At 35.6% G+C, this 13241-nt stretch overlaps 1 protein-coding gene across 1 annotated transcript; it reads right to left on the bottom strand.

The window, feature by feature from the left end:
- Window positions 1-60: 60 nt before the first annotated feature.
- LOC117781302 lies at window positions 61-12969 on the bottom strand. The gene is made up of 5 exons (XM_034618053.1): window positions 12649-12969; window positions 1824-1998; window positions 1648-1765; window positions 805-1586; window positions 61-531 (listed from the first exon to the last, which is right to left on the bottom strand). Exons 1-5 carry the CDS (start codon window positions 12967-12969, stop codon window positions 107-109), a joined length of 1821 nt encoding a protein of 606 aa, XP_034473944.1. The 3' UTR covers window positions 61-106.
- Between the last annotated feature and the right edge of the window lie 272 nt (window positions 12970-13241).

Here is a 13241-nt window from a genome sequence, read left to right as displayed (position 1 = left end):
AAGCCAATTATTGTTTATATTGTTAAAACATACACATATACTTTTAATTATGCAGGTATAATAAAAAATATAATCAAATTTATGTAGTTCACAAAATGTTGCACTCCTATATATGAGCAACCTTTTGTGTTGTAATCTGGTTAGGTACCTGCAGAAATTTGGAATCCTGAGGCGGTATTACTAAGTGGGAAACATGTGAGTTTTGCGATTGATGATGTTGCTGTGGTTGGTGCTGGTGACTCGACTGTCGCTGCGTCATTGGTACTGGTGGTGGTAAGTAGGCGGCTGCCATGGTAGAGTGTTGATAGCGTATTTCCGAGGTATGTGGTTGAGGGTGGTGATGTTGGTAATGCTGTTGTTGGTTCTGTTGCTGATGGTAACGTATCTCATCATACAGATGCGAGTCGAGACTTCCCTTGCGTGACTTGGGCGAGATTACTGAATAAAGTGATTCCTTTCTAGAATAGGCGTAGGGCGGCGTTCTTATTGATGAGTTATTGCTAGGAGTGTCATACAGTTCCGGTGGAGAAACTGCAAGAATTTCTCAAAGATAAGATCAGATGACTAACTACTTGGCCAATACGATGAACAACTTGGCTTAAAGATACAGTTTTTAAATGTTGCTATGAATTAAGAAATTTAACCGAGCTTCAATATGAAATATTTCAAGCGTGCTTATAATCTATTTTACGAATTAGTTATTTTCTTCTTTTTAAAACAGAATATGCTAAAGAACTTTAGGCTCAAGTATTGTTAGGTTATTCATCGAACCGCCCTCGTAACAGCCGGGCGACACTTACATACCCTCATTCGTTTGATTAACCGCAGTTGCGGCTGGAGGTTTTGGCAGCGGCCCGTGAAATATTTTTCCCATTGCAGCTGACTCATTTATAACAACCTCTGGATTGAGATTGGAATTGGTAACGACATGTGGATATGGATGAGTTGTAATCGTTCCATTGGCATTGTAGATGACAGCTTCCTTCTGGACATGATAGCGTCGATAGACATAAAGAAAGCCAAGTATAATGGCAGTCATTAGCGCAAGAAGTATAACGATCAAAGTACTCAGTAGGCTGGCATCATGATCATGAGTGTTTCTACTTGGATTGGTCTCGCCAGATGCAAATCCTGCCAAGTTGAGCTGAGGTGAATGCTCCTGCGACGCACTGCCAGCATTGGTGATTACGTGTATTACTTCTGGAGCTGGTACACCAGCAGCTGCGGCTGTGTGCAAGTTCTCTAGGAGAGCATTGCTGGACTCATGCAGTATAATCTTGGGGGTGTGCGAGCCCTCCTGAACAGGCTGTTTGATCAGTATGACCTCGGGCAGAGGACTCGGCGAGGCCTGATCAAGGCTACCCTCCGGCATGCTCCCAATTCGCTTGGCAATGTTATTAATATTGTGTGTGAGATTTGCCATTGTCGAGTTGATGGTCTCAAGCACGACATGGCTGACATTTAAAGCACCCACATGATCCTGTCGAATACACTCTCCGGTCTGAGGGTGACACAATCTCTCAGCGCATCCGCAGGCTTTTCGGCACATGACGCCATGAGTTCCCGGTGGACAGGGCTGTTCGCAGCTGGAAGCAATCGTTACTCATGACTGAAATGATTAAATTAGAAATCGTTTACATTACTCACAACTGGCCGGCCCAGCCGGCAATGCAATGACACACTCCGGTCTTATTGTCGCAAACAGCATCATTTCGACATTGGCACGGATTCTTACAGTCCAATCCCCAACGATCATGATCACAGCCTGCAATGACCTTGAACTATCAGATGAGGTTATCATTTTTTTAAGGCGAACTACTAACGCTGGGTGCAGTGTTTGCCGGTGTAACCTTCCTCGCAACTGCAAATATCGGGCATAAGGCAGCTGCCACGCCCACAGCCACCGCGGCAAATGGGCTTGCAGCTGGCTTGACTGTCAGAAAGATTGCCCTCATAGCCTTGACAGCAAAATCGAACTGTGCGCGTCTTGTTCAGTTTCTAAAAGAACAAAAGCAAGAAATGGGAATTGAGATGTGATAAAGAACAAAAAGAGAAACATTATTGTGCGCATTTAAATTGATAAATTGTAAAACTGCTTACATAAATGGTGGTCCATTTAAAAACTGGAATTTAATATTGCAATAAAAAAAAAACGGATGGATTTTTGTCAAAGGTTGAATGTTTATTGGAAAGGTTCTTTTATGTCATTTATTTATGAAAACAAACGACCACCACAGCTGACTTGGGTGTAGCTCGTTCAATCCAACCAATTTTTGAGAACATTTTCAATTGTTTCGGCACGTATGTCAGCAATGGCAACTCAAATCTCGTTCTTCAACTTATCAATTGTTTCAGGATTGTTCATAACATTTGTCCTTGACCGCTTCCCAAAGATAATAGGCTAACGGTGTCAGATCACAGCTTCTTGGCGGCACATCTCCATATTTGCAGGTTATTCGATTTTAGAAGATAGGGCGCAGAAGATCGATTGTGGCCTGCGCTGAAACCAAATTTGGTTTCAACAAGAACCAACTTTGGACGGGATGTTATATGCATATCCAATAAGTTTGGTTATGATATCTCTAAAAACAAAAAAGTTTTTCATACTAAAACTTGATTTTCGAACGATTGTTATATTGAGGAATCTACATACCAAGTTTGGTGTCACTAGCTTTTAAATTGTTCCTATAATTTGAATATGAAATTTTCTATGACGATTTTTAGGCGGTAAAGGCGGCGTGGCCGAATTTTAAAACAAACTTGATCTGCTAGCAATATAGAGGAACTTACATTCCAAGTTTGGTGTCTCTATCTAGGCGCTTATACAGACGGACAGACAGACAGACGGACATTGCTATATCGACTCGGCTATTGATGCTGATCAAGAATATATACACTTTATAGGGTCTGCCACGCCTCCTCCTGTTACGCACATATTCGTTAAATCAAACCCAAAAGACCCCTGCACTTTTGTTAAGTACGGGGTCTAAAAAGCAAAGCAAAAGAAAATGCAAAAACTTCTGATATCCCACAAAAAAAACCCCTACACGAGGTAAAAGTCTAGAGACGAAAGCAATTTCTGGCCCACAAGTTCTGATATCCAATTTTGTGACAAAATTCAGTTTAATATAAACATTTTAAATAAAAATTTAAATTAATAAAAAATCTAGTCGAACGGCATACTCGACTGTCGGAGGCCCCGTACTTACTATGGCAAAAACTAACAATGGAAAAATTAAAAATATTTAGTTAACTTAAATGCATATTCTATCATATTGGTTACAATGTCTCATAAAACATTGTAGATTTTCGACTAAGACTTGATTTTCGCCCGATCGGTCCTATGACAGCTATATGATATAGTGGTCCGATTTGAACCAACTTTAGACAGTATAAGCTTTAAGCCGATTCATTCTGAATTTAAGCTCCATAAGTATTTATATGTTATTATTTTTGTACAATACGTCCAAGCAGGGACCATAACTATTATAAGGAATATCCAAAAAAGTCACTTTTAATGGTTATTTTAAGACTTTTATTTTATAAATACAAATTAAAAGTTACTTTTATAGAAAAAAATAAAAATTAAAGTTAATCATTATTTTTGATTTTTATTTTATTAGTCTTTAGTAAGTCTTTCAAGTCATTTTTGATGAATAATTTAAAAGTCTGTAAAGACTTTTATTTCTGATTTTAAAATTTTAAAAGTCTCAAAAGACTTTTATTTTTGAGGAATAAAATAAAAGTCTTTAAAGACTTTTTTCATATGAAAACTTTTGAATAAAAGTTTTTGTGAATATCTCCGCTTATAATGAAAAAAAAAATTGCAAAATTACACACTTGGTTTTCTTTTATCTACACCATGGACAAATTTTTTCCAGCTACATTGTAAAATAAAGTACTGAAGTAGTTGGAAAAACAGAAAAATATTTTTTGAATCCAAAAAACCATAATAGTATTGGAACTCACGTTTATAAATTCGCTAGATTGAACTTATCCCCCTATGCTATTGCTTCTATAACTAATAACATATTGTTATTCATGAGGAAAAATTAAATTGTTCTTAAAAATTGGGTATTTGAATTTTAATACCCTTAAAGGTACAGTTCTCAATCAATTGAGAATTGATCCCGCTGTGCGGCGAAAAAGAGCGTAGTTAGTTAGTAGAGGATAAAGGTTCATAGAATGTCGAAGGTTTTACTGGTGTTGTAATTTTGAAAGTTTAATCTTGAGTATGAACGAAGAAATCGACAAAGACTTTTATTCAAAAGTTTTTAAATCGTAAAAGTCTTTTAAGAATTTTATTTTATTTATCAAAATAAAAGTCTTCAAAGTCTTTAAAGACTTTTATTCAAAAAAAAAAATCAAAGACTCTTATAAAAGATTAATAAAATAAAAATCAAAAATAATAATTATTCTTAATTTTTTTAAACACAAGTAATTGTTAAATGTGATTTACAAAATCAAGTCTTTAAATAACCATTAATTTTGATTTTTTTCTTTTATAACTCAAATAAAAGTTTATTAGCTGTTTACAGAGATATACAAATAACACAAATTTTGGTACATTCAAAACAAAAATTGAACTTCTCCTTATGGTTGATTTGTTATGTTGCTATTTTGAACAATAATCATTATTTTCAGTCCCTGCGTCCAAGTTCACAAACTGCTTGCACAAAACTGAGCAATCTTATTACATATGCTGTCAAATTATTTTGGAACTTGGACGCCGCAACAGGAAATGCGAATTGATAACATTTTTGGGATGGATTTTTAAATTGTATGGTAAATGACTACTTAAATATGGAATTAAAGTTATGATAACTGTGCACTGGAATAATTTAATTTTATTATTACTCAGGAGCGCAGCTAGGGGTTGGAGAGGGGGTTTCAAGAGGGGCAATTTGCCCCAGGACCCCGGGTCCCCGCGCTCGAACACCTCCGATGGACTTTCTTATATGCGGGGAAAGTGGAGAAAAATGTTGATGTTTGACTTTGGTTTTCTTTAACTTAAAAATATCTAAATAACAGTTCGCTCGAGTTCTAATATTGAAATTCGCTTGAATTATAGTTGGAACCCATGCTCACAAATATTATTTAGCGTGGCCCCGATTATTATAAGACACAAAACTCACCAAAGTTTCTTCATTAGCTCGGTACCCAAAACAACTAGTCGGCCGTTGCTACAGTCGAGCATACACGACTATGGCAAAAACTAATAATGGAAAAAATTAAAAAATATTTAGATAACTTAAATGCATATTCTGTCATACTGGTTACACTGTCTCATAAAACATAAAAGATTTTCATACTAAGACTTGATTTTCGCCCGATCGGTCCTATGACAGCTATATGATATAGTGGTCCGATTTGAACCAACTTTGTTATGCATATTTAATCAGTTGGCTACGATATCTTATTAAACAAAAAAGTTTTTCATACTAAGACTTGAACCAAGTTTTATTTATATTCTATCAGTTTGGTAACGATATCTCATAAAACAAAAATGTTTTTCATACTAAGACTTAATTTTCGCCCGATCGGTCCTATGACATAGTGGATATATGATATAGTGGACCGATTTAAACCAACTTCGGAAGGGATGTGTAAGACTAACTTAAATGAATATTCTATAAGTTTGGTTACGATATCTCATAAAACTTAAAAGTTTTTCTTACTAAGACTTGATTTTCGCCCAAACGGTCCTATGACAGCTATATGATATGGTGGTCCGATTTGAACCAACTTTGGACAGGATATATAAAACCAAGTCATATGCTTATTGTATTAGTTTGGTTACAATATCTCATTAAACAAAAAAGTTTTTCTCACAAAAACTTGATTTTCGACCGATTGTTCCTATGGGCGCTATATGATGAAGTGGTCCGATTCAAAAAAGAAACAAGCTTGACCTGCCAGCAAGATAGAGGAATCTACATACCACATTTGGTGTCACTAGCTTTTAAATTGTTCTTATTATTTGGATATGTATTTTTTTTTCGATTTGTGGGCGATAAAGGGGGCGTGGCAGAATTTTGAAACAAACTTGATCTGCTTGCATTATAGAGGAACCCACATACCAAGTTTGGGGTCTCTAGCTCTTATAGTCTCCAAGATCTAGATGTTCATACAGACGGAGTCTTATATATACTGTCTAAAGTTGGTTCAAATCGGATCACTATATCATATAGCTGTCATAGGACCGATCGGGCGAAAATCAAGTCTTAGTCGAAAATCTACAATGTTTTATGAGACATTGTAACCAATATGATAGAATATGCATTTAAGTTAACTAAATATTTTTAATTTTTTCCATTGTTAGTTTTTGCCATAGTAAGTACGGGGTCTCCGACAGTCGAGTATGCTCGACTGTAGCACCATTCGACTAGTTTTATATTAAACTGAATTTTGTCCTTCACAAAATTGGATTTTTGGTCAGATATCATATTTCCTCAAATATCTTCTTTGTTTATGAATCTAACTCGATGAAAATTTCAGCACAATTAAGGGCTTGTACTTCCCACCTGTGTGCCAAGTCTCAAGGCTGTAGCTTTAAAATGCTCTTGTTGTTAGATTTTATATCATTTACGTGGGCGAACGTGGGCTTGGTCAAATTTTATAATAAACTTGACATAGGTCAACATCCTAGGAGTATTGTCACCAAATTTGGTTGCTCTAACTCATATAGTCTCGGAGATAAAGGTGTTTAAAGTAGTATAATATTTATAATTGTCACGAATCTAACAGGCTCTAGTACCCATTTTTTTTTGGGTACCGAGCTAATGAAGGAACTTTGGTGAGTTTTGTGTCTTATAATAATCGGGGCCACGCTAAATAATATTTGTGAGCATGGGTTCCAACTATAATTCAAGCGAATTTCAATATTAGAACTCGAGCGAACTGTTATTTAGATATTTTTAAGTTAAAGAAAACCAAAATCAAACATCACATTTTTCTCCACTTTCCCCGCATATAAGAAAGTCCATCGGAGGTGTTCGAGCGCGGGGCCCCTCAACCCCGAGGTCTTGGGGCACATTGCCCCTTTTGAAACCCCCTCTGCCCCCAAGCTGCGCGCCTGAGTAATAATAACATTAAATCATTCCAGTGCACAGTTATCATAACTTTAATTCCGTATTAGTAGTCATTTACCATACAATTTGAAAATCCATCCCAAAAATGTTATCAATTCGCATTTCCTGTTGCGGCCTCCAAGTTCCAAAATAATTTGACAGCATATGTTATAAGATTGCTCAGTTCTGTGCAAACAGTTTGTGAACTTCGACGTATTGTACAAAAATAATAACATATAAATACTTATGGAGCTTAAATTCAGAATGAATCGGCTTAAAGTTTCGGGACTGATTTATTGTGCTTCACTTTTGCTGGTGGTTGTTTGTGCCACCGCTCAGAAGTGGGAGACGTTAGAAACCAGCGTATCTACGGAATCATCATCTTCGTCATCTGATATACCAGGGGATGTCAGTGTTTCAGGTGTTTCAACATCAACAGTATCAACAACAGCAATACCATTAACAACATCCACCGGACGAACAACAGAACTACCGAAACTACCGCAACAGGAGCCTAGATGGGACTCTACAAGGCTGGCTCTTCTTTTTGTGCTTATATTAATAGTGGTTATTGGTTTTTATTTGATTTACAAAATTAAAAACCGTCGGGGCTATCAAGTGCAAAAAGTAACAAATTGTCGACAAGCTTAAACTTCATTAAAAATTAAATATGGCTTAACCTTTTTTTATATTATCAATTCAACAGTTAAATAAAATTTTCAATTGTATTCATATTTCAAATACTTTATATTTATGACAGTGGATTTTATTAACCCTCTAAAAATATTAAGAATGTTGATTTAACGGAACTTTTTGTTGACTTTCAATACAAGTTAGTCTGCTATTTGGGGGTGTAGCTCCGCTGAGCAAGCGCTGTTTAGTTGACAACCTAACGCATATTTTATTTTTATATTTTTAGACCCCGTACTTAATAAAAGTAAAGCTATCCGTTAAGTTTGTCAAGTTAAGTTTGTCCGTCTGTTCTGACGTCTGTATGAACATCGAGATCTCAATGACTATAAGAGCTAGCGACCAAAAAACTTTGTATGTAGGCTCTTCTATATTGCAGGCAAATCAAGTACGATTCTTTTTTTGATTGGACCACTATTTCATATAGCACATCGCATAAGACAATCGGTGTAAAATCAAGTATTAGGATGATAAACTTTTTTGTTTTATGAGATATCGTAACCGAAGTTACTTCAACCTACTCCACTATATCATATAGCTGTCATAGGATCGATCGAGCGCGTAACAACTTTTATGTTTTATGATCATATAGCTGTCATTGAAACAAGTAGTAGAAACTGTAATACAGCCGATTAAGCTAATAATTTTTTAATTTTTAGTAGTCGTTGCTTCTTTCACAGTAATTACAGAGTCTCCGAGGGTTGAGTATGCTCGACTGTAGCATCGCGAGCGAAGCGTTCATGGGGCTGAGCCACTTTGTTTTTAAATATTAATGAAATATACAGTGGCTCCCAGCTTATTGAACCCACTACCCTTTGATTGGAAAAACGAAATAAAGAAAACTTAAACGCTGATTTGATAAATAGGTTAAGCTAAGGCAAAGTATTATAAAATCATAATATACTTCAGCATGTCAAATCAGCTGTGAGCACTTTTATATTATGCGCATAGAAGTATGCTCCAAGTTGCACATTTATTTTGTGTGCCCTTGAGTATACTATACATTGTATACTATACAGCATATAATTTTTTTGAATACAAATTGATCAGGTGTGTTCTACAAATCTCTAACATCGCTAAAGCAACCCAAAAGCAATTGTTGGCGTTCCTGAATGAAAGAAACCATTACTGTCAAATGTCTAAAAAAAATTCTTATGAGATTTAACAAAATTAAATATTTATTAAATTGTATTAAAATATCTTTAATTTGATTAAAAATGCAAAAAAAATATGCTCAAAATATTAAATCTTTAACATTTTAGGAACACCAACATTTCGAACTGCTGTTTTCAAAAATATTTCTCTTCAAAATCTCTAGAGATTTCTGGAACACACCTGTATATTTATTTATTAATTGTCAAACTATAAGCAGCCGACACTTAACTATAAATTTAAATTAACAAATAAATTTAAATATTACTGTATAATGTAAATGTAAATATAAATATTCTGGGAGTATCTAAAATGAAAAAGAAAACGTTTGGTCCAACATTTGTTGCAAGGATTGTGGAAAACCCAGAAAAACCCAATCAGACTAAGATAAAAATTAGAGATTGGTTAGCTAGTAAGATTGGTTAGAAATACTAATATAGAGGCTTTAAAAGTAAGCGAAGAACACTCGAAACTAATCGTACGGTATAGATTGTATTATATCTTAAACAGGTTTTCTACTACCTATAATGACCACTTAATTTGTTTTTACATTTAGGGCTGAAAGAAAAATTGATCGCAGTTCATTTGTATACAGGATTTAATTATATATTTTAAATAAATGGAAAATTAAAAAAAATATGTGAATATATTAATGAAGGAATCTGGAGATCCAATGGCTCAGTTGTCACACGGCTGGCTAATGCGTTAGGTTGACCACCAAGGCATATCATTTAATATTATTCGTGCAGTTGCATAATATCACCCACTTTAGGAACCCTTGTTTCAGTGCGATGTACTAGGGAGCGATGCATATTCGCCTTACATTTGAAATTCAGTTCGCTTTCCGTTTGATATCGTTTGTGTATTTGAAGCATTTAACTTTGAAATGTAAACTTTTTGAACATATATAGTAAGAGATTTCAGCTACTCTTCGGTTTTCTTTAAACATTATTTTTTTTTTTAATTTATTTTAAATTAGTACGTTTTGCCGCTAACTAGTTCACTTTTGTTTTAAATGTTCGTTTTAAAATATAATGTACGGTTGCAAAAATCAGAGAATTGGATAAAATTTATTAGTGCTTGCTTTAATGTTCTTTACAATTGATTTGGACGCAGGTCCTTTTTAATTTGACAACCAAGTCGTAAACTTTTGCATTATGCAAACTGCTATAATACTCATTATGTCAAGATAATCACAGAAAAAATGCAATGTATATTTCCTCAATTTAATTATAAATATTGACGCCAAAGTTAATGCGCATAATCTTATAAGAATTTTTTCCATCTAGCAGTCACTTCTCTGACCCTCATTGAACTTTGTAACGCTGTTCAGTTCTTGAAACTTACAAAAGCCAAAGTGCTGATTATGATAAATCTGAGACCCGCAGAGCAAGCCTACAACCCCACACACTCAGATATCCACATACACCCCTTGAGTTGCCAATTTAATTGAATGAGTGAATGCGACCAGCTTCTCACAATCATTTCAATGTCCACCCCGAAGTATTCCCAGTTTTCATTCAGTAAATTCCCGCCCAACTTACGCATTGTTCTGTTGGTTGCTGATGAGCTTGTATCTATAGCTATGCTGCTGTAAAGTTATGAGTCGAGTACATACATCTATATTATTCCACACATTTGTGCCTACCCCAGCATACATTAATAAAGCGGAAATTTTAATATTATCACTGAAATTCAATTCAAGATTTTCTTTTTCGCTTTTATGTACCCTGATCCCATTAGAAATTGGCAAGAGGAGTATACTGGTTTTATGCAAAGTACAAAGAATTATCTCAGAATAATTTGTCACACCTTGGAAGTGGAGCTGAAGAAAGAACAAGCTCCTCCGATCCAAAAACGTATTTAGCTTCCTGTCCGATTACATATGTATGAATTTGCTAACAGGGTATGTCGTGGTCGAGCACTCTTTATTGGAGCGTTCTTATCCGCTTCCTGCTGCTGCTATTTCATATTCATTGTAAGCATAATTAAGCCCAGTTTTAAATACTCAGTACTTGGCTGGTAATTGAATACTCAAATATGTTAAGCAATGATTTACATAGAAGAATCAAATTACGGCCACAAGTCGTAGTGCTTTCATCTCTACTCTTCCTCTCTTCTCTCTCTCTCTCCCTTTCTCTTTCTCCTTCCAACTCGATCTGTCGCAATCGATCTTTAACTGTCAGTCCATCAATCATCTGTTAAAGATAATATTATACCATTGCGTCTGTTGTTTTATATAATTCACTTAACTTGATATTATTTATTTGAAAAGTCTTTGAACATTTTGCCGCTACTTCAAATTTTAAGATTGAAACTCGTTTAATTTATCGTAAATGCCTTTTTGAAACCGATTTTTTTCGTGTTAATTAATAAATGCAATTGGCAATTTGCAGTGGTATTTTCTGTACAAATAATTATTGCAAAAAATTTAACACTAAAACCAGAATTTCTCGGCATATTTGGCACCTCCAATAGCTAAAGAAACACTAAGAAAAGCTTGGAAATATATTTAGTTGAAAAGACAAATATTTTAATTAATACGTCAAATTGTCTGTCTCTTTGATCTTAAATCTGTTAATTTTCTTCAGGGTTTCTTGCAAACTCTTGAAATATCCATTACGAAATCTTAAATAGTTAACTTATGAAATTTATGTTTGTCAAGCACAGAAGTTATAAACACAAACACATACCATGTGCACATACATATAATTAGAGTTGAAACAGTAAAATAACCCAAAACTGACTACATCTTATGGTCACTTTGCACCGTACGTTAACGTGATGCAATCGAAAGTGTGTCAACAGCTTCGACTTCGACTTCGACTACAACTGCCTCAAACTCCTTGCTCGTGGACTACTTAATTGTGCTGTTGGCCTGCCTGCGCATAGATGCTTGTTTTTCCGCTTTTCATTTGCACTTTCTGTCACTGACACCATGACATAATTACATTTTTTTGGCTCATTCCAAAAAAAAGAGGAAAAAACCAGCCATACCTGATTAGGCGCCAAATAGACAACCGGATTCTGACCATATTTACGATCCACTTGTTTTTCTCGATTTTTCTCGGTTATTTTACCCTCAACTTTATGTTTGTTATCGTGAGCTCAGTCAAAAGCTCAAAAATAATTATTGTGAAGAATTGTTCAAGTGTTTTGAAATAATATCGGCAGCATATAAAGTATACCATATCAATATGCACTTTATTTAAACCCCATAATCGAAGAGAATTCACTTGATATTCATGCGTATACGTCGAATAGGCCCAAGTCTTCATACAACTTTTGAGAGCCAAGGACGTGGCCTGGCGCTATACTATATTTTCATGGGTCAAAACCGGTCGCAACTTCTTAGGTTTCAAAGATTTTTCACACACAGCTGCAACTTCCGTTCTGTGAATTGCAGTTTCCTCTCGGCGCTTGCGCAACTTTTTATAATGTTTTTCTATTTTTTTCTTGACAGAACTCATAAAATATACTAAAAATATGAGCAACATAATCAAAGGCGGTCATCGAAGTTTGCCAATATAATAGAAATGCTCGGTATGCTTCCTGGTTTGGCAAATGAAATCAGGTTTGTGGGGTAAGTGGCCAAGACTAGATGAATGGCCACTGCGAAGGTGTTGCCAGTGGCTGGGATGACGTAATATCAACCCGCAAAGGCAGAGCCGGCAGTTAAACACCTGCTGCCAGTTAGGCACGTAGCCTACACTAACTTTACACTAGCCACACTCACCTGTACCCTCATCACCTCACGCATTTCCGTCTTGTATGAGGAGCAACGCGGTGGTATGTCGAGGCACCAGGTGGAAGTGCGTACACGCACCGGCTGCACCTCCGGCACCTGAACCACCTCCACATAGGGCTCCTCGCGTGTACAAATATTGCCTGCAGCCGATATTGACGGCAAGGCCATGGCGGTTGCATCCATCTCCTTGAGATTTGTATTGACACGAAGGCTGCTGTTCTGGCAGCGTGTGAGGATCACTTGCAACAACAACAACAGCCGCAGCAGCAGAGGCATCTGCAATTTGCAGATAAGTTGCGGCAGCTTCATATTCAGTTAGACTTATATAATTAAAACGCCGATTTTAAATTTGTAATAACCTATTGGAATTTATAAATCACTCAAGCTTGGAGCTCATTACTTAAATTAAACTTTGATAATTATTTAATAATTATAAGTTTTACTTGTTATTAGTGTTATGTAGCTTACTAAATTTATCAATATTATTTTAATTTATTAATGAAAGTAGTTCTGTATATTCCAGTAATGAGTTTTTAACTGTGCACATATGATAAGTAGTCACTTTCTTCAACTTTCGTTGC

This window comes from Drosophila innubila (genome assembly GCF_004354385.1).
Source record: "Drosophila innubila isolate TH190305 chromosome 2L unlocalized genomic scaffold, UK_Dinn_1.0 4_B_2L, whole genome shotgun sequence".
Lineage (NCBI taxonomy): Eukaryota > Metazoa > Arthropoda > Insecta > Diptera > Drosophilidae > Drosophila > Drosophila innubila.
This window is presented reverse-complemented; position numbering and strand designations above follow the sequence as displayed.